The 23,812-nt window shown below is 53.9% G+C and overlaps 1 protein-coding gene across 1 annotated transcript in view; it reads left to right on the plus strand.

Annotated features, from left to right (window-relative positions):
• The window catches only part of Card11 (caspase recruitment domain family member 11), a 131,557-nt gene extending 109,858 nt beyond the window's left edge, over window positions 1–21,699 (plus strand). The window contains exons 11-24 of the mRNA XM_051161156.1: window positions 786–884; window positions 1,852–1,952; window positions 2,346–2,398; window positions 4,584–4,716; window positions 5,920–6,121; window positions 6,316–6,442; window positions 8,102–8,342; window positions 9,519–9,615; window positions 10,528–10,626; window positions 12,658–12,796; window positions 15,007–15,186; window positions 16,598–16,722; window positions 20,258–20,373; window positions 21,185–21,699. Coding sequence (XP_051017113.1) covers window positions 786–884; window positions 1,852–1,952; window positions 2,346–2,398; window positions 4,584–4,716; window positions 5,920–6,121; window positions 6,316–6,442; window positions 8,102–8,342; window positions 9,519–9,615; window positions 10,528–10,626; window positions 12,658–12,796; window positions 15,007–15,186; window positions 16,598–16,722; window positions 20,258–20,373; window positions 21,185–21,389 — 1,917 coding nt within the window. The 3' untranslated portion in view covers window positions 21,390–21,699. The remainder of the gene's footprint in view (window positions 1–785; window positions 885–1,851; window positions 1,953–2,345; window positions 2,399–4,583; window positions 4,717–5,919; window positions 6,122–6,315; window positions 6,443–8,101; window positions 8,343–9,518; window positions 9,616–10,527; window positions 10,627–12,657; window positions 12,797–15,006; window positions 15,187–16,597; window positions 16,723–20,257; window positions 20,374–21,184) is intronic.
• The last annotated feature ends 2,113 nt before the right edge of the window (window positions 21,700–23,812 follow it).

Here is a 23,812-nt window from a genome sequence, read left to right on the forward strand (position 1 = left end):
ATGTGATGCGCAAAGGGCCTGTGGCCTGTGGAATGCAGATAAAATATCCCTGCTAAAAGGAAGAGGAAGGATGCTAATGGACCAGGGCGGGTGCTCTTCATCACTGTTCACCAGGCCCGACAGGTTATCCATCAGTATGAGGATCTAGGGGTACATGGAAGTACAGTGCAAGACTTCCCTCATAGTTCATTCAGAATCGGCACCCGTGTCTATGTGGCTGTGCATGCATACAGGTCAAGGCACCTCAAGGTACAGGTAGAGCAGGTCTGTCACTTAAAAGCTGAGGAAGATGGTCACACCAACACCAAAGCAGCCCCCTGAAGAGCAAGGAGCAACAGGGAGGGCTTTGCTCAGGAAGTGACAAGCTTGCCCCTCTCTTGCTGTGCTCTGCCACCAGTGCACCTTGTCCAGCAGGGAAAAGTGGGACCCGTTTTGATGATGGGAAAACAGACAATGCTTTCTCATAGAGGTAGGCGATGGGGGGGCGGGGCTCCATGAGTCCTCCCATGGTTTAGTGACATGGTTTGGTCTTGACTGCAGCCACCTTTGGCCAGCCTTGCTTGGGACAGGATATATTATCCTGAAAGAAAAAAAAAAGTGCCACCTGCTGGAAAATGAGAAGTGGAGGTTTTACTATTGTGGCTCCCCAGGTTGCCACAGAGGGCAGAGCAAGCTCCTGACTTGCTCACCAACACCAACACCTGTCAGGCGAACCCCATTAACTTCCCTCTCCCTCCCTTTTCTCTCCCTTCTATTTTCTGTGTGGCTTCTCCCTGTCTCCTGCTGCTCTGATGAGGACAGTCAGGGGGCACGAAGAGGATTTCACAGACGGTAGCCCCAGTTCTTCACGCTCTCTGCCCGTCACCAGCTCTTTCTCCAAGATGGTGAGCTGCCGTAATTCCCACCCCCCTTGCACACCCTCCTCCGAGTCCCCGGGGCTGAGCCTAGGGGCCTCACTAATGTTTATTTAAAGAAGTTTCCCTTTCCCCAGCCCAGCAATGCATTCACACCTTCCCGCTGCCGCCTCCTTTCCCAATTTAACACTTGGTGGGGGGAGGAGATGGGCCTCCTAAGGGGCGGTGGCAAGCAGCACAAATGCTGCAACTTTACAGCCCCAGGCAACCCCGGGCCATTGTCCTGGGGGGACTGAAGGGGGGGGGCTGCTGGAACAGCAGGAAAGGAAGAACCCCCACTCCGGGACAGAGCTAGGCAGGGCCCCAGCCCTTCAGTTACATCCAGCTATCTATTTGTCCCTGGCAGAAGGCACAAGATTAGAAATTCTAAGCCTGAGGGGTGCCCTGGGAAAAAAATGTCAGCTCAGCTTCTCAAATCAGACCCCCGGGGGCAGGGGGAAAGCAGAAATTTGGTAATGAATGTACAACGGCCTGGTATCAGCTCCCTGTGCCAAAATCCAAGGTCCTTGTCCCTCCCTGCCCCACCCTGCCTCTCCCCCACCCACTCCAACCCCGCACAGCACCCCTCTCCACACCGACCACGTCCAAAGCAGAGCCTGCAAATACACGCAGCAGGGGTGCGGGGCGCACAGCACCTAGCCTGTGTCGGGTCACGAGGTCTGGACCCTGCCTCCCCAGCTCAGCAGTTTCCGTCTGCTTCTCCCAGCGAGCAGATGTGGAAACAGCTGTGCTCCAAGCTCCACTGTCTGCCCTAGGGCTGAGCCCAGCCTCCTCCAGCCAAGGTCATGCTGAGGACCAGCTTGCTCAGCCCATGCTGCCGGAGTCAGGGTGGGAAGGAACGTTCCAAGTTAAATTTAGTTCTCGTGTATATAATATTTATGCCCACGGAGGCATCACGGGATAAATATACGGTAACACAGCTGTGCCCTGTTCACAGCAACCCCATCGGAGTCGCAGCAGCATCATGTCAATCATGGCGGAGCCCCCGGGAAATGACTCCATTGTCAGGCGCTGCAAGGAAGATGTCCCACACCGCAGGTGAGTGGCAGGGGGAGGTCTTGGCTGACCCTGTCTCCAGGTCCCCTGTATTGGTAAGAACCCCTTAGGCCTCTCAATGACAAAGAAGGAAAGGCGAGAAGGGGGCCCACTGTTCACATTGGGCCTCTGCTGACCTGCTCCCCTTGTAGCCTCCTCAGCCATTGTGAGACGTGGGCTACGCAGACCCACCAGGGCTGCCTTCCCGGATGGTTTAGTCCCTCTTCCTCACGTATTCCCATCCTCCTCATCGAGCCCGCCCCCCCCTTCCTCTACTGCCCTCCTAGAAGGCCAGATGGAAAGCCAGAACATTCTAGACTCTCCACCCACACACCTCGTTTGCCCGCAGCACATACTCACACCAGTGTCCTCGCCCCGCCCCCTTGTGTCTTGCAGCACTGTGGAAGAGGACAATGATAGCTGCGGATTTGATGCCTTAGACCTTGACGGTGTGTGTCTGCCAGGTCCGGAGGAGCCCTGGTGACCTGGGAGGGCATGGGAGGAAGTCTGATCATAGGCTCGAGCCAGAGACCAGGGCGCTTCTGGGATATATAGGGACAACCAGCCACCCAACTGAAGAAAAAAAGGAAAAGCCATGGATAAAAATAATAATAATAATTTTAGAACTCAGAATGTGGCTCATCTGCAAATTGATTTCCTACAATTCCCCAGTGAGGGGCTGGGGTGTGGCTCAGTGGTAGAACTCTTGCCTAGAATCCCCCAGTGAGGGGCTGGGATGTGGCTCAGTGGTAGAGCCCCTGCCTAGAATCCCCCAGTGAGGGGCTGGGGTATTGCTCAGTGGTAGAGCACCTGCCTAGAATCCCCCAGTGAGGGGCTGGGGTATTGCTCAGTGGTAGAGCACCTGCCTAGAATCCCCCAGTGAGGGGCTGGAGTGTGGCTCAGTTAACCTAGTGTTTGCCTAGCATGCATGAATCCCTGGATTCCACCCTGGCACCACAAGAAATTGGGATTGATATCACATTCCCAGGATCCTTGCACTTGGGAGGTAAAGGCAGGAGTATCAGGAGTTCAAGGTCATCCTCAGCTACTTACAGAAATGGTGGCCAGCCTTGGCTACATAAAATTGGAGGTGGATGGTCCTCAAATAGTCCACGTTGGAGACACTGAAATTCTCTTAGCCATACATAGGCTGTATGTATGGAGAACCAGAATTGAGGGCCTGTACTCCAGGGACATAGAGCATGTGTGTGGCCCAAATGACCTGCCCCTCCCAGCCAGGGCTCCCACCTCAGTCCCAGTCCCAACATCCCTTCTGGCAGAGACCATAGTGTTAGCCCCATGAACCCAAGGTGTATGTCTGACTGGATCTCAGACAGAGAGGAGAGCCTGGAGATGGGCCCATGCCTCAGGTGTCTCCAACTCCCCTCCCTCCCCCCCTGCACCACCACCACCACCACCCCACCCCCGTGCTTGCAGGTTAGGCTCCTGTGCCTCAGAATTCTCTAGACATGCCCTGCTAGCATGTGTACGCGCACACACACACATACACACAGAGTCCAGTCTTCCCCAATCCCGTCTGTCCCACTAACTAGCAGAGGCCACCAGCAGATAAAATGTAAAGATTAGTGTGATCCTCCACAATTGGGGGCCATCGTAAGCTATCAAGTGTTAAAGAGGGGTTAGCACCTAATAGAGACTGGTTAATGAAAAGGAGCGAGAGAATTTTAGAATAGGGGAAGCTGGGAAGTGAATCCTGGGCAGGCGTCCAAAGTATCTCGTGGGTATCGGGAAAACCTCCTTGTGCAGGACTGGCCTTTGTTATCAGCCCCAAGCAGGACCAGGTGTGTCCCTCACCCTCTATTCTGGTGAGCATCACCCCTGGGAACTTATAGTCCAGTTGAGGTGGGAAAAGAAGATAAGGACCCCAGGCCCCCCCAAACCCAGAGTCTGAGAGTCTTAGCAGGGAGGGTGATGAGACGGCTGGAGGCAGGTGTGGAAGTGAGAAGCCCAGAGCCCACTTTCAAGACAGACAGAACTGGGGACTGGAGCAATGGCTGCACGGCTAAGGGTTCCTGCTCCACGACTGTGAAGCTGTGATGCTGGAGCTGGGCTCCCAGCATCCTCACAGCAATGGATGTCCCTGCAAACATCTCTAAGCCTAACTCTGAGGGGCGCAGAGACAAGGCCGCTGGGCCTGGCTAGCCTCCTGCCTATCTGAGAAGGCATGAGCCCCAGGTCTGGGGAGAGACCCTAGGTGGAGCAAGTGGGAAGTGAGAGAGAATACCAGACGCCCTCTTCTGGCCTCCTAGCTTCCTGCACACAGGTGTCTGGTGAGGTTCCTTAAAAAGAGAGGCAGGAGGATGTCTAATTTGGACTTTACCATCTGCCCTGGTGGCAGGAAACAGGGGGAGTGTAGTAAGAGCCACACGGTTCCAATCCCAGATCCCTGCACGTGTAATCCCAGCACTTGCGAGATGGAGGCAGGAGGATGGCAAGTTTGAAGATAGCCTGTGCTACATACTACAACCATGTGCTCTGCCTCTGGAGACTGACGCCAAATTCCGGTCTACGGGGCTGTGCTGCTATTTAGCCCCCTGCTGGACAAGGGTGGGTGGTCCTAGGTGGTGCTCCCCTAGTGCTCCTGAGTCCTGACAAGCCCTTGCTCCTCCACAGATGACAACCACGAACGTTACTCCTTCGGACCCCCCTCCATCCACTCTTCCTCCTCCTCACACCAGTCAGAGGGACTGGATGCCTACGACCTGGAGCAGGTCAACCTCATGTTCCGGAAGTTCTCTTTAGAAAGGTATGGGGCCAAGGCTCAGGAGATGGCGCTTGCCACACAAGCATGAAGGCCCGAGTTCAACTCCCCAGACCCTGCATGAAAAGCTGGGTGTGGTGACATGTGCATGCTATCAGCAAGCGTCAGACCCAGTGAGGGACTCTACCAAAAAACAAGGGGGATGAGGAACAACACCTGAGCTTGACCTCTGACCTACACATACACAGACACACACACACAGAGACAGACAGACAGACAGACAGACACAGATGGAGGGAGGGAGAGAAGGAAGGAAGGAGGGAGGGAGACAGACAGAGACAGATGGGAGGGAGGGAAGGAAGGAGGGAGGGGGAGAGAGAGAGAGAGAGAGAGAGAGAGAGAGGCCAAAGGGCAAGGGACGGGACAACGTCACCACGGGTGGGAGTGGCCAAATGCAGGCTCCAGGATGGGACTCAAGACCATCTTCCTCTCACTTCCCTATAGAGGGGACCATCTGTGTGCTCTAAGACTAAGTCCAGGGTCTCATTTCTCAAATCAGTCCCTCAGACTAGGGGGATGGTACCCACCTAGCACGCAGGAACCCCTGGGTGGGTTCCATCCCCAGCAGCACGTATGTCAGACGAGGCGGTGCACACCTGCAATCCCAGCACTCAGGAAGTGGAGGCAGGGGATCAGAAGTTCAAGGTTAGCCTCTGATACCTAGTGAGTTGGCAGCTAGCCTGTGCTACGTGAGACCTATCTCAAAGCAGGGGAATGGGGGCACTTGGGGAGGGTAGAGGGGACCACTCCACCTGTTCCTTGACTGTCCAGGATGAGGAACCTAGACACTGCCGGGCGGTGGTGGTGGGACGCATATTTAATCTCAGCACTCACAAGGCAGAGGCAGGAAGATCTCTGTGAGTCCGAGGCCAGCCTGGTCTACAGCGTGAGTTCTAGGGCAGCCAGGGCTACACAGAGAAACCCTGTCTCAAAAAAAAAAGGGGGGGGGAGGAGACAGAAGAGGGGAGAGGAAAGGGAAACCTAGGCACACAGAGGAAGGGGCAGGTAGTCAGCCACTCCTATTTCCCGGGGCCAGGAAGGTGGCTGTCCTTTAGAACCCGGAGGCTCCCAAGCTTCAAAGACACCTGCAATCCTGCCACCAGACTCCTTCCCAGCCTGCTAGCATGTCCTAGAAAGGTCCATCCCTTCCCTTTTGAACCGAACTGCCTATTTTATTTCCCAACTCAGGCCTTTCCGGCCGTCGGTCACATCTGGGGGCCATGTGCGGGGCACTGGCCCCTTGGTGCAACATACAACTCTGAACGGCGATGGACTCATCACACAGCTCACACTGCTAGGCGGCAACGCGCACGGGAGCTTCATTCACTCCGTCAAGCCAGGCTCGCTGGCTGAGAGGGCCGGGCTGCGTGAGGGCCACCAACTACTGCTGGTGAGAGATAGAGGGGGGAAGCTGTGGGGTAGCCCCTGGCCCGCCTCTTCTAGGCACACACATGTGCGCATGCGTGCACCCCCAGAGTCATGTGCAGCCCCATTGCACGAGATGCCCTTATGTCTGAAGAAGGCTGTTCCCGTGGGAAGCCGCCTTAGCCCCGCCACGCTGCCCATCTTGTTTTCGCCCTGTAGCTAGAAGGCTGCATCCGAGGCGAAAGGCAGAGCGTTCCACTGGATGCCTGCACGAAGGAAGAGGCCCGTTGGACCATCCAGAGGTGCAGCGGGCCAGTCACCCTGCACTACAAGGTCAACCATGAAGGTAAGGCCTGGGCTGGACCTGGTCCACACGAGGGTGGGATACAGGACCCATTCCTGGAGCCACCCCCTTGCTCACCTGTGCCCCCCGTGAGGAATGAGCCAAGAGGAAATCAGGATGGCGACGCTCTGCGCCACCCTGAACCAAGTCCATAAATCTCCGGGGCAAACACAGAGGACACAGCTCCAGCAGCCTGGCTGGCTCCTTTCCCTGCAGCGGGTGACATCTGTCCCCTGCGTCAGGCTTCCCAGCCTATCAACAGGCAGAGCCTCTGAGCCAAGCCCATGAGGGCCCCTGACAGGCAGGCAACCCTGCTTCCCCACTTCCCCGTCTGGCCCAGCCGCCCCCGCCCCCAGCATCCCTGCTGCCTGGGTGATGGCTTGGATTCTCATTCTCACCTCTGGGTTTTCCTGCGTGATTGCCTCTGCAGCTGGGTCTTATTTTTAACCACAGTAATCATGAATATTTGAGCAGAGCATAAATAGCCAGCTAGCTTTTCCCAGCCGCCCTCCTGCCCCTTCCCCAGCAGCACCCTGGTGAAGAAGATGGCACTTAGAACACTAGTCACCTTCACTCACGGCACATGCTCCTACCAGCTCCTGAGGGTGGCCTTCCCAGGCCAGCACAAAAATCAATAAATCTCAAGGGTACACCTTCGCTGGCCGGCCACAGGGCTGCAAAGTGAGCTGCGCCCCCTAGAGGTGAATGGCAGTATAACCCTCCAAACCCCGGCCCCAAAGTAAAAGAGCTCAAACTCAGGGATGCTGGGTGGTGTTAGGGATTCTGAGCCAGTGCTGGGTGAAGCTAGGACACCCCTGAAGGACTCATGAATGACCCACTAGGTCCCCGCTTGTTACAGCTCCCACTTTGACCCACAACCCTCTGTCAATGGTGCTACTCTGGGGATAAAAATTATAGGTATATTACCATAGGCATTCACTGACAGCTTGCAGCCCTGAATGCTTCCGAAGTTATTTGCGAATTTTTACTCAAAAGACCAGAAACATTTGGCCTTGATAGCATGTGTCTTATTAACCTAGAAACTCATTTGGCTGTAGCTACTAAAGTTTCCACACAGATTCACTGTGACCTGGTGACTCAACTTCTGTTTTTATATCCAAGAAAGACGAGGACATCTGTCTACCCAAAAAATAGCATATCTGAGTAACACACAGCAGCGTGGAGTACTATACAGCAATGAAAAGGAACGTGTGCCACAGTGCCGTGTCTTACAAACATAATGTTGAGCAGTATCAGCCAGAAGCAAAGGTGCTCATGGTACCTGTTTTCGTTTGTGCAGCGTGAGGTACAGATCGCTAGGACAATAGCAATCAGGATAAAGTTAACCTGAGGAGGCCCATTAGCAAAGGGCTCAGTGTAGGAGCTATCCACATGTATGCGTTTGTGGAAACGTATTGAGCTGAGGGACGCATATAGCCTACAGCATGTTAATTGCCAGTTAGTAAGCTCCTTGTACTGGCAGAGATGGCTTGGAGACCACAACACAGATGCTAGCACAGGTTTCGGCTCCAAGCTTCCTAGAAACCAAAAACAAAAAAGGGAAACCCATAGATGGCATGGCTGCCCGCTCACAAGGAGGGAGGCAGGCACCCAGGTGAGGCGTCCCCAGGGTGCCACAGTGTTTGGTTATTTCCCCCTCAGGATACCGGAAGCTGCTGAAGGAGATGGAGGACGGTGTGGTGACGTCAGGGGACTCGTTCTACATCCGCCTGAACCTGAACATCTCCAGCCAGCTGGATGCCTGCTCCATGTCCCTGAAGTGTGACGATGTGGTGCACGTCCTGGACACCATGTACCAGGACAGGCACGAGTGGCTATGTGCACGAGTCGACCCCTTCACAGACCAAGACCTGGACATGGGCACCATCCCCAGCTACAGCCGGTAAGCTGGGATGGGGGAGAGGCTCCCAGACCGCCTGAGGATGGCAGCTCCCTCAGCCTGGGGAACTGGAAGTTACTGGAACCCCCTTCTGTGGAAGGCTTCAATGCCCTTGCAAGACTCCTAGCACTCTCTGTCCAGTGACCACCAGGCATGCTGTAGAGCCCTCTACCACTGAGCCACACTCCAGCCCCTCACTAGGGGATTCTAGGCAGGGGCTCTACCACTGAGCCACACCCCAGCCCCTCACTGGGGGATTCTAGGCAGGGGCTCTACCACTGACCCACACCCCAGCCCCTCACTGGGGGATTCTAGGCAGGTGCTCTACCACTGAGCCACACCCCAGCCCCTCACTGGGGGATTCTAGGCAGGGGCTCTACCAATGAGCCACACCCCAGCCCCTCACTGGAGGATTCTAAGCAGGGGCTCTACCACTGAGCCACACCCCAGCCCCTCACTGGGGGATTCTAGGCAGGTGCTCTACCACTGAGCCACACCCCAGCCCCTCACTGGGAGATTCTAGGCAGGTGCTCTATCACTGAGCCACACCCCAGCCCACTTTCCTTTCTTTCTTTCTTTTTTCTTTCTTTCTTTCTTGCTTGCTTTCTTTCTTGCTTGCTTGTTTTCTTTCTTTCTTTCAATAGTCTGACTGAGTCATCCAGCCTGGAGTTAAACTTACAGTCTCCTTATCCTTAACCATTCCCCTCCCAAGGCAGCTGCAATGACAGTCCTGCCTGGCCTTTTCTTTCTATCCTAGGTTTCAGGTCAAGGGGGAAGAGTATGGAACCCAGAGCCCTGGGGCATGTTGGGTAATTGTTGTGTCTCTGAGCCATGCCCCAGTCTTTAGTCTTTTCTTTTTAATTATCCTGGACTGAACCCCAGCAGGTGCCAGGGCTATAGGGCACCTGTTCTTCCACGCAATGACACCTGCTCTTCTGGGCCCTTGCTGCTGCTCGGACAGTCACAGGCAGTGGGTCTCAGCCAGTCAGAAAGACTGGTCAGTGAAGTAACCCAGGTGCAAGGTCTCGACCCCACAGCTGGTCTGCAGGAGGCTGGATCCCCAACCCTAATGAGAGCCCTGTGTTGCGCAGGGGTTCCTCAGACCCAGTTCCTTCAGTCTGCGGCCCATTCACCTTGCCTAGTTCTAGCCCTGAGGCTGCACCCCTGTCCCCTCCGCAGAGCTCAACAGCTTCTCCTAGTAAAGCTCCAGCGACTGGTTCACAGAGGCAGCCGAGAGGAGGCGGACAGCGCTCACCACACCCTGCGCAGCCTCAGGGTAGGTACACACACACACACACACACACACACACACACACACACACACACACCAACCACAAAGATGAAGACAGGTGCACAGACCCATAGTCAAATAGGCCAAGCTCGAGGAGTTCTGTGGAAAAATGGGAGGAAGGATAGAGGGAGCCAGTGGGGTCAAGGACACCACAAGAGGACCTACAGAGGCAACTAAGGCTCCCAGAGGCTGAACCACCAATCAAAGAGCATGTGTGGGCTGGACCTAGACCTCTATACACATATGTAACAGATGCGTAGCTTGACCTTCATATGGGTCAGCTAAGAACAACAAGAGTACGGGCTGTCTCCAGAGCTGTTGCCTGCCTCTGGAGCCCTTTCCACCTAGCTGAGCTGCCATGTCAGTCAGGCCTCAGTGGGAGGGGATGCTCTTAGTCCTGCTGTGACTTGAGGTGGCAGGGTGGGTTGGGTAACCCTTTGGGGGAAATGAGGGAAGGGGGGGCGTGAGGGTGAGACTGGGAGGAGAGGAAGGAGTGAGCTGGGGTCAGGCTGTAAATGAAAAAGTGATGGGGGGGAGGGAGCGTTGCCCTCCAGCTTCCCACTTCCCCCCTGCACATAAGAAGCAGGAACAGGCCATGTTGCTATGTCATCAGGAAGATGCATTGGGGGCACGGGGAGGGAGGAGACTTGGTTCCTTGGGAAGGGGGAGCTCCCGCGAGCCCTCCCCAGCTGACACTTCAGAGACTCACAAACTCATCTGACCCTTCTCTCTCTGGTCTAAAGCAGCTGTACTCCCCCTCCGGGGCTGCCCAGCTGCAGGTCTGCACCTGACTCTCGGGCCAGAGGGGACTTGGGGTCAGGTATCCATCTCTCCACAACAGTCTCACACTCAGGAGCCCTTTGCTCAACCCCAGGCTGATTGACAAACTCGTTTCAGAACACCCTGCAGCCCGAAGCAGAGACGCTTTCAACCAGCGACCCCCGGGTCAGCCCCCGCCTCTCCAGAGCGAGTTTCTTCTTTGGTCAGCTCCTGCAGGTAAGGCTGGTCACTGTCACCGGAAGCCCGCTGACTTTTAACGCCGGGATCTGCCCTCTGCCTACCAAGAAGAGATGCCAGTGTGGAGATAACGAGGCTTTGTATTTCTGAGCCTCCTCGTGGCTTCTCACAGTGCCTGGCTTCTCCCATCCCATTTTATCCTCACAGTGACAGGTCGGTAGACAGACTCCGTGCCTGCTGGAAGCCAGTCTCACTTTCATAAAAGATTTGAGGAAACTTCAGGCCAAAAGAGCTTCAACAACTCAGCTGCTAAAATATAAAAGAAAAAAAAAATCAGATGTGCTGTATACGGGAGAGAAAACAAGCCCTCATGATATTTAGGCCAGTTTGTTTCCTCTGGTGGAGCATGCTGCTCACCTGAGCATCCCGGCGGCCAAGGAGATAAGAGAAAGCAGCAGGTTCCTTGGATCTTACCTGTGTGTGGAACAGTTCAGCTCTTCAGAACTAGGAAGGAGTTTTCCCCTTGCACTTAATTTCAAAAGAAAAAAAAAATATTTCAGGTGGGGCTAATACAAGGACCATTGGCAAGGCTGTTAAGTGACTTCATATAGATGCAGAGTCTGTCTCTATGCCCATTTCTTTTTTAGATTTATTTGTTTACTTTGTGTATGAGTGCTCCGTCTGCATGTACACCTGCAGGCCAGAAGAGGGCATCAGATCACATTATGGATGGTTGTGAGCCACCACATGCTCGCTGGGGATTGAACTCAGGTTTTCTGGAAGAACAGATAGGTGCTCTTAACCACTGAGCCATCTCTCCAGCCCCATCCATTTCTTGTATTGATAGTTGAGAAAAGCAAAGAGTGTGAGCATGCAGCACAGGTGCACATTAATTAAACTCTAATGCAGCACGTGCAGTGTGAAATAGCTAGCGCCTTGACCCCAAAACCCAGGTAGATACAAACATGTGACAGAGACAGGCGTGTTGGAGGGGACCTTGCAGAGCATGAGGCCTCCTGAAGGCAGGACCCTCTGTCTACTATGACACCATTAGGCCCATGTATCAAGGTCGAGCCATCAGAGTTTCATCAAAGAGTCAAGGCTAAGCTAGGAGCATGGATCAACTGTTTAAATGCTTGCTTACCCCGCACAGAAGCCCTGGCTTCCTTCCCCAACACCATGTAAGCCTGCCATGATGGCGCATGCGTGCAGCCCCAGTACTCAGGAAGTAGAGGCACGATTCAAGGGATCCTATTCAAGGTCCTCCTGGGCCTCTTAGTGAGCTGGAGGCCATCCTGAGCTACATGAGTCCCTGTCTCAAAAATATATATAAAAATAAAAATGTGAGGCTGGCGCACACTAGGACTGGGAAGGCTGTGAGCTCTTCCTGCCGAAGGAAGCGGGGCGAGGCTCGGAGGTGTCCAGGGAGCCTCGTGAGCACCTGGACACTGTCCAGGCCAGAGAAGTATCTATGAATTGTGTGAGGGAGCCATGATTCCAGAACTCAGAGTGCCATGCGAACAATGTGGGGGAGTTGGAGGGTTGCAGCAGCATGTATGGGCACCTGGGGCTGCCAACCAGAGTCCTCACCAGCTAGAACGGTTAGCTGCACGTCGTCGTCGTGTCTTTGTGGGACGGTAGCTACGGTGCTTCAGAGTCTCCTGCAGGGACTGGTTCTTTACAGCAGAGGTGATCTGGCCTGGACCCCTAAGAATAGAGTCGAGGTTTGCAAAAAAAGGCCTAGCTGGTTCTGTCTGCCTGGTATAGCACAAGACTTGAAGACAAAAGAATTCTGCCCCGCCCCCTTTGCTCCACTCTCATGCCCTGCCCCCCCCTGCCCTACTCTCATGCCCCGCCCCCCGCCCCACTCTCACGCCCCGCCCCCTGTCCCCACTCCCATGCCCTGCTCCCTTGCTCCACTCTCATGCCCCGCCCCTCTGCTCCATTCTCACGCCCCGCCCCCGCCCCCGCCCCCGCCCCATTCTCACGCCCTGTCCCCACTCCCATGCCCTGCCCCCTTGCTCCACTCTCAAGCGCTGCCCTCCTACCCCACCTTCCTTCTCCCCACAGTTTGTCAGCCGGTCAGAAAACAAGTACAAACGAATGAACAGCAATGAGCGTGTGAGAATCATCTCTGGGAGCCCCCTGGGGAGCCTCTCCCGGTCCTCGCTGGATGCCACCAAACTCCTGACGACAGAGAAACATGAAGGTGTGTGAGGACCACCCCCCCAGCCCCTCCTCTCCCCCCAGCCCAGCAGCAGCATGTTTAGGCTGACCTCTCCGTTTTACACACACACACACACACACGCACGCGCCTATGGAGCCGCATCTGCCCCTGTGACTGGCTTAGCAGGATGAACAGACGAGGGAGGGGTCTGAAGAGATGGCTCCGTCAATAGGAAAGTGCTTGCCCCAGAACTGTTACAGTTTGCACTTACAATCCCAGCACAGGGGAGGCAGAGAGAGGAAGATGCCTCCTGTAGTTCACTGAGCAGTCACTCTGGCCATTGGTCAGCTTCTTATTGAGTGAGAGACCCTGTCTCAAAAAATAAGATGTAGAGTGATTGAGAAAGACACCCAGTAAGACACTAAATAGTGACCTCTGGCCTGAGAGAGAGAGAGAGAGAGAGAGAGAGAGAGAGAGAGAGAGAGAGAGAGAAGGAAGTGGAGGGAGGAAGGGAGAGAGAGAGGTCAGGAAGTAGACAGGATTTAGTCAGCTAAGCCAGGAGAATTGCCAAAAGTTGAAGGCCAGCTTGGGCTACATAGTGAGACCCTATCAAACAAAATAAAACAAAAGGCCAAAAGGATGCCCATGAAGAGCCACCCAACCCTGCCATCTTGCTATCTTGTCATCTTCCTATCCCTCACCCAGCTCTGGCCTGACACCTCTTATTGTCCCGTTAAGCCCAGATGCTCACCCTGACTAGAGCCATTTGCCAAGACATTTCTTTATTGGCTTCTCTCCCCCACTGAACACCTTTTACTATTTACCTAGCTGGCTAAAAGTGGCCCCATGCCCTGTCCTCCAGATGACGGTAAGCCTTCCCTGCCTCCTCCAGCCAAGCTGGGCGCTCTCAGGGACAGAGACACAGACCCTGAGTGTGGGCCATTAGGGCAGCCTCTTCAGCACTAAACTGGGCAGGCCAGGGGCAAAGGAAAAAGGACCTGGCCTTACCAGATTCCCAACACCCTGGGCTTTGGGAGAATGGAAGTCTCTGCCTTCCGTGACAGATCCCAAAGCTTTGCCCTATGGCCCTGCCATCTTGCCCTCTGGTCATCTCTGCCGCCCTCCACTCTCCTGCAACACCCAGCTGTCTGCCTGAACCATCACACCGCAGGATTTTTCTTGAGGAGTTCCTTCTCTGTTCACACCAGACAGGGAGGGCAACAGCAACCAAAGAATCAAGTGCTGCTAAATCTACCATGGTGAGCCAGTGAGTTTACTGGGCTGGTGACAGCCGCATGGGTGACTCCCTGCACAACTTGCAGGCAGATCTACTAAAGAGTTTATCTCTCTAACAACTGTTTGCTGTGCCTGCCTCTAACTCCTGAGTGCTGGGTTAAAGGCGTGTGCCACCACACCCCGCGGGTGCACACACTCTTGCCACATGAGTGCAGTACACACGCTGACCAGAAGAGGGCGATGAGCCCTCGGGAGCTGGAGTTACAGCTATCTGGGAGTCATCACCTCAGGTGGGTGCTGGGATCTGAACTCTGTTCCTTTACAAGAGCAGCAAGTGCTCTTAACTTCTGAGCCACCTCTTAACACCCCCTCCCCCGCTTGTTTTGAGACAAGCTCTCTCATTGGCCTGTCCTGATCCTGATGAGGCTAGACTGACTGACCAGCAAGTCCCCACCTGTCTCTGCCTCCCTGGCACTGGGCTTGTAAATGCACACACCACGCAGGATGCTTACGTGGGTTCCAGAGATGAGGGCAGGTCTTCCCACACTTTCACAGCAAATACTGTGTCCATCCACTGAGCCAGGCCCAGCTCCTCGGTTCGGCAGGCTTCCAACCCGCTGGGTCATTAGTTCCTGGTGAGCCACTACATACCTGGCTCTACTCCTCATATTTCAGAACCCACGAAGGTTCCTGTGTGTCTCCCCTACAGCCCCCTCGGGCATTTCTGGGTGCCCAGAGTGGCTCTAAAATACCCCTTCTGAGTGCTGGGATTAAAGGTATGTGCCTCCACTCTTGCCACATGAGTGCAGTACACACACTGACCAGACGAGGGCGATGAGCCCTCTGGAGCTAGAGTTCTAAGTATCTGGGAATAACCTGAGTGATTCCCACTCCCCCTCCCTCTCCCTCCTTCACCAGAGACCTCCAGGTTCCACGAGGGTGCAAGGCCCCCATGCCCTGAGTGTGCCCTGGAGCAGGACAGACTCTGATGGCCTGCTTCTTCTGTTCTCCATCAGAACTGGACCCTGAGAACGAGCTCAGCCGGAACCTCACCCTGATCCCCTACAGCCTTGTACGTGCCTTCCACTGCGAGCGCCGCCGTCCTGTGCTCTTCACGCCCACCATGCTGGCCAAGACCCTGGTGCAGAAGCTGCTCAACTCGGGGGGCGCCATGGAGTTCACCATCTGCAAGTCGGGTAAGCATGGCCAGATGGCAGAGGGACACAAGCCTCCAGAGCCCATCACAAGAGTGACTCAACACCCACCTCCTCCCCGCCTCTCTTCCATTGCTCCTCCTCTTCCTCCATCTGTGTGTGCCAGGAAGCCTACCTACCCCCTCCCCATTCCTCCTCAGTCTTCTCACAAAAGGCAGCCATCACAGTACCCACTAAGTTGGCAATTATCTGTAACCTACGTCATTCGTTCCTGCTAGATCATGGCTCCTTGAGTGCAGTGGTGTGTTGCATCCTAATGCTTGACCATGAGCAAGATCCTGTGGGTGGTGGGTAGACAGATGGCTGGGCAGGTCAGTAGATAGAAGGGTGGGTGGGTGGATGGGTTGGTAAATGGGTAGGTGCGTGGACGGACGGACGGACGGACGGATGGATGCACGGAAATGTGTAGTAGGCAGATGACTAGAGCGTGCCAGAGAGATGGGCAAATGGGTAGATGGTAGATGGATGGAAGGTGGGTAGTAGGTTAATGGGTGGTAGACACTTGGGAGACGGATGAACGAACGAATGAATGAATGAATGAATGGCTATAAACAGATGGATGGTGAATGGTTGGGTGGCATATGGACGGATGGGTATGTATATGGATGAATGGATGGATGGATGGATGGAGAATAATTGGATAATGGATGGGTGGGTTGATGGATAGTTGACAGATGGGTAGTGTAGAAGAGATAAACATGATTTTGTGTTGATCCCAAGTGTGGGATGGGGAACAGGCTAATGAGAGAGCAGGATGTTTATCCTCTTAGAAGTCAAACCACTTCATGGGGAAGCTTGGCAGGGGGTGGGGTGCCCAGCAGGGCCAAGGTGGCTGGCTAGATGGGAAGTTCATGGTGACAGTGAAGTCCACCCCAGGTTTCCAAGGTGGCAACAGACAAGGTGGCAGAAAAGCTGGGTTCTACTCTCTCATGGGTGAAGAACACAGTATGGCATACAGTCAGTCAGATGGACAGTCAGGTGGCAAGTCCATCTACTTTAGGGTGGCTTGATGGTAGATGTGTGGCTGGGTTGATGATGGATGGTGGATGATGGATGATGAATAGACAAATGAGTGGATAGGTATGTAGGGCTGGCTCCATGGGTGAGTTCCTTTATTGGACCATACACAGTGTCGATCCACAACACTTGAGCTACTTTGTCCAGTGGCACTCACAGCTGAAAAGCCAGAGCACAAATGTCCACTAAGCCTCTGCTGCATAGTCTGGCACAAAGAGCATAAGCCACGGCATTGATCCCACCCGAGGTTCCATGTAACCATAATGAGAGTGCACCAGATGGATAGATATCAAACTCTGTGGCACCCAGGAGGGGACAGGTATGACCCACCACAAATGGCACTTGCCACTCTTGGCACTAACTCCCATCTCTGCAGATATTGTCACAAGAGACGAGTTCCTCCGAAAGCAGAGGACAGAGACCATCATCTACTCCCGGGAAAAGAACCCCAACACCTTCGAATGCATCGTCCCTGCCAACATTGAGGCTGTGGCGGCCAAGGTAAGGGGCATTGGGTACCAGCCAGACCGAGACCCCATCCAACCATCTCCGTGAAGCTCTGGGTCATGGGCAGGGGTGGGTGGCCACAGCCATGTCCATCTTCTCTCTCTATTCAGGCCCCAGACCACTCTCTTCCTCCATCTTTGTCCCAGATCTCTGATGTAGGCGTGTATGTTGGGACCCATGTCAGCTAAGTGTGTATGTGTGTGTGTGTGTGTGTGTGTGTGAGAGAGAGAGAGAGAGAGAGAGAGAGAGAGAGAGAGACAGAGAGAGAGACAGAGAGAGAGAGAGAGACAGAGACACAGAGACAGAGAGACAGAGAGAGAGAGAACCAGGGTGAGACAAGAGCACATCCTAATTTGCTTTCAGGTGCTGCAATAAAGACCATGAAACAAAAGCAACTTGGGGATGGAGGAAAGGGCTAATTTCATCTTACAGCTCTCAGGTCACACTCCATCACTGAAGGAAGTCAGAGCAGGAACTCCAGGCAGGAGCCTAGCGACAGGAAGTGAAGCAGAAGCTGTGAAGGAACGCTGCTTACTGCCTTGAGCTTCTTGGGCTTGCTCAACGACGTGCTTTCGTATACAACCCAGGACCGCCTGCCTAGGGGGTGGCACCACCCACGGTGGGTTGGGCTCTTCCACATCAACTGCTAATCAAGAGAGATGCCCACAATTTGCCGGCAAGCAATATGGTGAAGGCAACTCCTCAGATTAGTGTGTGCCAAGTTGACTAAATAAATAAATAGCTCGGGGTGGGTGTCAGGCGTCACATCCACTCAAGCATGAGAAAGGAAAGCAATAGAAGACTCACAGGCAGCCACTCAAGAACGTCACAGTGTGAAGGTCAGAGTCCTCTGAATGGCCCTAACGGGACAAGGTGATAAAGCATGGAGCTCTTTCTTGCTCTGAGACTTGAGGGCTGTGGCAGGGCATGGGACAGCACCTGGCTTACAGCACATCTGGATGGCCTCAGATACACCTTCCCCCACGCATCACTGACATACACAGATGAAGGCAGGGCCAAACCTTTTTGGCTAGCCTGCATACATTTGTTAGATTGTCTCTTTTTTAAGTGTATGAGTCAGAAACCAGCACGTTTGTGTGTGGGCCCATGTGTGAGAAAGTGCATGTGTATGTATGTACATATGTGTGTCAAGCTCAGAGGACAGCCACTAAGTTGATAGTGGAGTTGGTTGATTGCAACTATGTAAGAATGAGGGGCTGAATTTAATAAGACCCATGCATAGTGGCAAATACTGTAAACTCAACACTGGGAATGGCGCGGGAGCCGGGGGGCGGTGGGTGTGCTGGCTAATTTTATGTCAACTTGACACAAGCTAGAGTTGTATCTGAGAGGAGGGAACCTCAGTTGAGGAAATGCCTCCATTATATCCAGCTGTGAGGCATTTTCTTAACTAGTGACTGATGGAGGAGGGCCAAGCCCATTGTGGGCAGTGCCATCCCCACGGCAGATGGTTCTGGGTTCTATAAGAAAGCAGGCTGAGCAAGCCATGAGGAGCAAACCAGTAAGCAGCACTCCTCCCCTCTGTGGCCTGTGTCAGGTTCCTGCCTCCAGGTTCCTGCCCTGCTTGAGTTCCTGTCCTGACTTCCTTTCATAATAAACAGATGTGGAAACCCTTTCCTCCCCAAGTTGCTTTGGCCATGATGTTTCATCACAGCAGTAGTCACCCTAACTAAGACAGGAAGGTTCCTGAGGCTCACTGACCAGCACTTAAACAAACCAAAGAGCCCCAGGCCAAGAGAACAAGCCTGTCTCAAAAGAAACCATGAGGCCTGCCCCTGTGCTTAGCACTACAGCTGAGTTCTCTTGCCTTCCATCACCTTAGCCAAATATATAGGTAATTAGAAGTCACAGTGGGCTACCTGAGACCTTATTTAAAAAAAAAAAAAAGAAAAGAAAGAAAGAAAGAAAAGAAAAGAAAAAAGGAAATACGTCCCTATTAGGGAGGTCGGTTCATGGTGAAGAGAAAATGAATGGGTCTAGTCACGGACAGACAAGATGGCAGGGGACAAGGCAGTACCCCTACAGCCTGGGTTAACAGGAGGCAGGGAACAAACAGTGAGAGGAAGAAAGCCCCCAACCCCAGGGGTGTGCTGTGTCTACCTGCAGCCTGGGTGCCAGGTCCTCAGTGTGTGCAGACAAAAAATTCAAAGGGTGGCAATTCATTCTCATATTCCCTCCTCTCCTCTCCTCCCCTCCCCTCCCCTCCCACCTCCCCTCTCTCCTTTCCTTTCCTTCCTCCCCCTTCCCTTCCCCCCTCCTCTCTCCTCTTCTCTCTTCTTCCTCTCCCTCTTTTTCTGGTTTTTCAAAAGGGTCACACTGTGTAGGTCAGACTGGCCTGAAAACTAACTGGGGTCTCCTCCTTCCTGAGCGACAGGATTACAATCATGTACTGCCACACTTTTTTGGGGGGGTCTGGGTTTTTTTAAAAAGATATTTGGTGTGTGTGTGTGTGTGTCACACTTTTTTGGGGGGCTGGGGTTTTTTTAAAAAGACATTTGGGGTGTGTGTGTGTGTGTGTACATGACTGCAGTGCCCACAGAGGTCAGAAGAGGGCATCACACCCCCTGGAACTAGAGTTCCAAGTGGTTGTAAGCTGTCACATGGATGATGGGATCTGAACCCAGGTCCATGCAAGAGCAGCAAGTGCCCTCTCCAGCCTTTGTTTGATTTTTTTTTTTTTTTTTTAAAGATGTGCTCTCACTATGTACCCTAGGCTGGCCTGGAACTGACTATGTTGCCCAGGCTGCCCTCCAATCGCTATCTTCCTGCCTCTGCCTCCTGAGTGCTAGGATCACAGGTGATCCTGTGAGCCTGCTTTTTTTTTTTTTTTTAATTCTGTTTTCTTTCTCTTCTTTCTTTTTAATTTTGACACTAAGTCTTTCTAGGTAGTCCGGACTTTCCAACTCATGAAGCCCCTTCCTCAGCCTCCACATGCTGGAATTACAGACATGCCCAGCTCTCTGTGTTTGTTTTCTTGTTTGGTTTGGCTTGGCCTTTTAGACAGGGTCTCATCAGGTAGCCCAGGCTGACCTGAAATTAATTCTCCATCTTCCCAGTACAGCCTCCCCCAGGGCTGGAATGGCAGTTGTTCATTTTTTTTCTCTTTGATGTAAAGTTTGATTTTTTTTTTTTTTTAAGCTATGCCTCCAGCCAAGTGGGAATCATCCTTTTCTGCACATAGCAAGCTCCTACTTAAGCAGGTGGCCCTGAGGGCCCTTCAGCCTGCCGCCCTTCCTGGCATTTCCTGTTCTACTAGCCTTATTACCAGGAACCCCCTAGAAGGCGGGGAGGCGAGTGTCCATTGCAAGCCCCTCTCAGGCAGGGCCTAGACAGCCCGTGTCACTGTGCTCAGCAGGGTTGAACAGTATTCACAGGTGTGGGGCTCCAACCTCACCAAGGGCAACTTTCGGGGTTCCCTAATACAGCCTGGCAGCTAGGCTTGGCCTGGTGCCCACAAGGGCGAGGAATGTGGGTGCCACTGCTGACAGCGTCTGCTCTACTTTTGCAGAATAAACACTGCCTGCTGGAGGCCGGGATCAGCTGTGTTCGCGACCTGATCAAGTGCAAGGTGTACCCGATCGTGCTGCTCATCCGGGTGAGCGAGAAGAACATCAAACGGTTCAGGTAAGGACACCCCGTAACCACGACACCCCGTAAGCCCCCCCCCCATGCCTGTCCCACACACCACCTTCTGCTCAGCCCTTCCAAACATCCTGGATGCCGGGACCTTCGACACTGACCCTGAGCTCAGCAGGGCAAATGCTGGCACGCATTTGTATGAAGCAATGGGATGACTGTGGCTGTTGGGAGAGGATCTTTCAAGTTCCTGTCACTGAGAAAAAGAACTTCTAAGGGGGGGGGGGGAGTGGCCAGATGTGGTGGCACAGGCCTGACATCCCAGCCAGTCGGGGGGATTGCGAGTTCGAGGTCAACCTGGTAGAATGGTATTCAACCTTAAAAAGGGGGCATCTTCTAACACCTGCCACAGTATGGGTGACTCTCAAGGATAGGATGCTGTGAAGTCGGCCAGGAGGGCAGACACCATATGGTTCCACTTACACAAAATCCCCTACAGGATCAGACTCCCAGAGACAGAAACCAGAATGGTGGGAGCCCGGATCTGAGGAGGTGGGGGGTGGAGTTTGTGTTTGATGGGGACAGAGTTTCCATTTGGGACAATGACCTGATTCTGCAATGAAACAGGTGCTCACCACGTAGCCCAGCCTAGCCTTGAGCTCACATGTTAGCCCAAGCTGGTCTCAAACTCTCAATAGTGTTACGTATGCTCACTGCTATATCCCCAGCACCTGGTGGGGGCAGCGGGGATGGGGCACGTGTGGTCCAGTGGCCCAGACAGGGAACTGTGCAACCCAGGCTTCTGTCTCACACTGTGGGCGTCAAGACCCACAGTCTCACCCTGCCCACCCCGCCACAGGAAGCTGCTACCACGGCCAGAGACGGAGGAGGAATTCCTACGTGGGTGCAGGCTCAAGGAGAAGGAGCTGGAAGCGCTGCCCTGCCTCTACGCCACGGTGGAGGCTGAGATGTGGGGCAGCGTGGAGGAGCTGTTGCGTGTCCTCAAAGACAAAATCGTGGAGGAACAGCGGAAGACCATCTGGGTGGACGAGGACCAGCTGTGAGCACGTCGGAGTCTGAGCCCATGGACAGAGACACGGGGTTCCTGAGGCCCTGGCAAATAAGGTCCCCAGAAGCCACCCGCGGATGTGAACAGAGCCTGCGGCCCGAGGCCAGCAGACCCTCCGAGACCAGAGCAGCAGTAGAGTGTAAATGCACGGGACAGGGACAGGTGACTACCTGCAAGGTGCAGGCCTCCAACCGCCAGAATACCTGCGGGGCCCTAGAGGAAGCACAAAGCATGCATCCCGGCCAGGCTGGGCCCGGGGAGACCGGACTCCTCTCCTGCCATTCTTTTTCTTGCATTAAATTTTCTCCAGTTCTTTGTTGTTGATCAAATCCTTTGCAGGGGTTCTAATCCCACCCTGTCTCACAAGCTGGGGTTCCTTCCGACAAACTCGATGGGAATGGGCTGAGGTTTCCCACAGGCACGCATGCTCTGAAGGGACTCTGTCTAGTTTCTCAGCTAGAGGTGGGGCCTCGGGAGCCACGCCCACTCCCGTAAGCCCTGCGAGATGGTTTACAGGCTATGAACTCATGAGCTTAGTGCCCTGTCGGTGTCCAGAGAGCAGCATTTTACAGCTCCCCTCCCCATCCTCAGACTTTTGCAATCTCCCCACACACACTTGGGGGTGGGAGGGTGGATAGAGATGTTCTATCTACAGCTGGGCACTCGTGGTCACTTATCAGCGCTCCGGCCAGTCGCCCTTCTCTGCAGCAAGCACTGCCCGATGCACTCAGGAGCTTCTCTGACCCGGGTTGAAAGCAGCACACTTCCATGGGTTTATTATGGCAAATATCACAGATTGGAGCTCCATTGGTCTTGTCACATAATCAAGACACGATTTGCCCCATCTTTGTTTAAAAAAAAAAAAAAAAAAAAAAAAAAAAAAAAAAACAGTGCCTCGGTTACCGCCATTTTCAAAAGATACCCAAAATGTAATACTAGGGAGTCGGGAGTGGATAGCCGGGGACCTGGAGGACGCTGGTTTTCTCCTGCCTGCCTCCCGACCCATCCCCAATCCGCCAAGGAGCCAGGCACCTTCCCAATCAGCAGTCCTGGCAAGGCCAGCAAACATGGAGCCTTCTTTTTCCAGAACAGCCCCTGAAAACAAGCTAACTGCTCTGGGTCTGCTGAGGTCCAGCTGCAGCCATTTAAGCCGAGATAAAGCGCCTGGTGAGGAGCCGAGGTGCTGCAGGGCTAACGCTCCCACCTCGATAAAGCCTGAAGTGATGGTAAATTTCCTCCTAGCAGAGGCCGTCGCACTTCCACTTAGAAGTCTCGCCAAGGGGACAGACGTGACCGGAAAGGAGTCTCGGATAAAAGGTCTACTGACTTATTTCTATTTGTTTGTTTAACTTCACAAGCCTGGGGCTGGCTGGGCTGAAAAACGAAATGCACTTGCATAGAGTTTGGGGTAGGGGTGCAGAGTGACTAGGAAGAGAATGAGTGTCTAGGTGTTCCCTCCCTCCACGGATGGTCAAGGTCCACCATGTAATGGCGGGGAGGGGGGCAGGAGGGCGGTGGGGGGGTCACAGGCCCAGAGTGACAAGGCGGGGAGGGAGTGAAAGGAGGCTCCTTCAATGCCCCCACACTCTCCACATTGACCTCAACACAGCTTCAAGTCCCCAGGCCCTTGTCCTCCATCACTTAGGGCCACCACAGGCTTGCCAAACCCTCCCACACACAGGACTACCACAGGCTAGCCAGGGCCTCTCTGGAAGGAACACTCACATGTGGGCAGAGCCCAAAGCTGCACAGGAAAGGGGGGTGTAGGAGGCAGGAGGAGAGAGAACAGGGTGCTCTCTATGTTGTTTGGACATCAAAGTCATGAGTGAGAGAGTAGATGTCAGCACCCCACCCCCACCTCCTCACCCCACCCCACCCCACACACTAGGCTCCTTTGAAGCCACTGGATGCCTGGTTCAAAACCATATTGAAAGTTTCCACACACAAAAAAGAAAGTTAGTTTCCATGCTAGCTGGGTGACTGGAAGCACCATCCCGCACCCGACCCCCAGTGTGGGAATTTGTTTTTCTGCAACATTCCATTCTGAGCTTCTTTCTCCCTCCCCACGGATGGTGATGTAATTGGGGGCAGGGCTAGGCTGGAAAACTATACTCACCTATAGGTTTACATCTGGAGGAGGAGGAGGAAGGGGAGGAGGAAGAGGAGAAGGAAAGGGAAGAGAGAGGAGGAATCACAAAACACAGTGGAAGAGTATTTGCCGACCCCAAGGACTGCTGGGGTGGCAAACCCACGTACCATCCCTGGCTTGTTTATGTGGGTTCTGGGGATTGAACTCGGGTCCTCACGCTTGTCATGTAGGTACCATCTCCCAACCCTACTAACCCCATTTGGGGTAATGAGCCTCTGGGAAATTGGAGCCGTGAAGGCCAAGTCAAATGTCACATTACTTATTTATTT

The sequence above is a fragment of the Acomys russatus genome, chromosome 19 (assembly GCF_903995435.1).
Source record: "Acomys russatus chromosome 19, mAcoRus1.1, whole genome shotgun sequence".
In the NCBI taxonomy this organism is placed as follows: domain Eukaryota; kingdom Metazoa; phylum Chordata; class Mammalia; order Rodentia; family Muridae; genus Acomys; species Acomys russatus.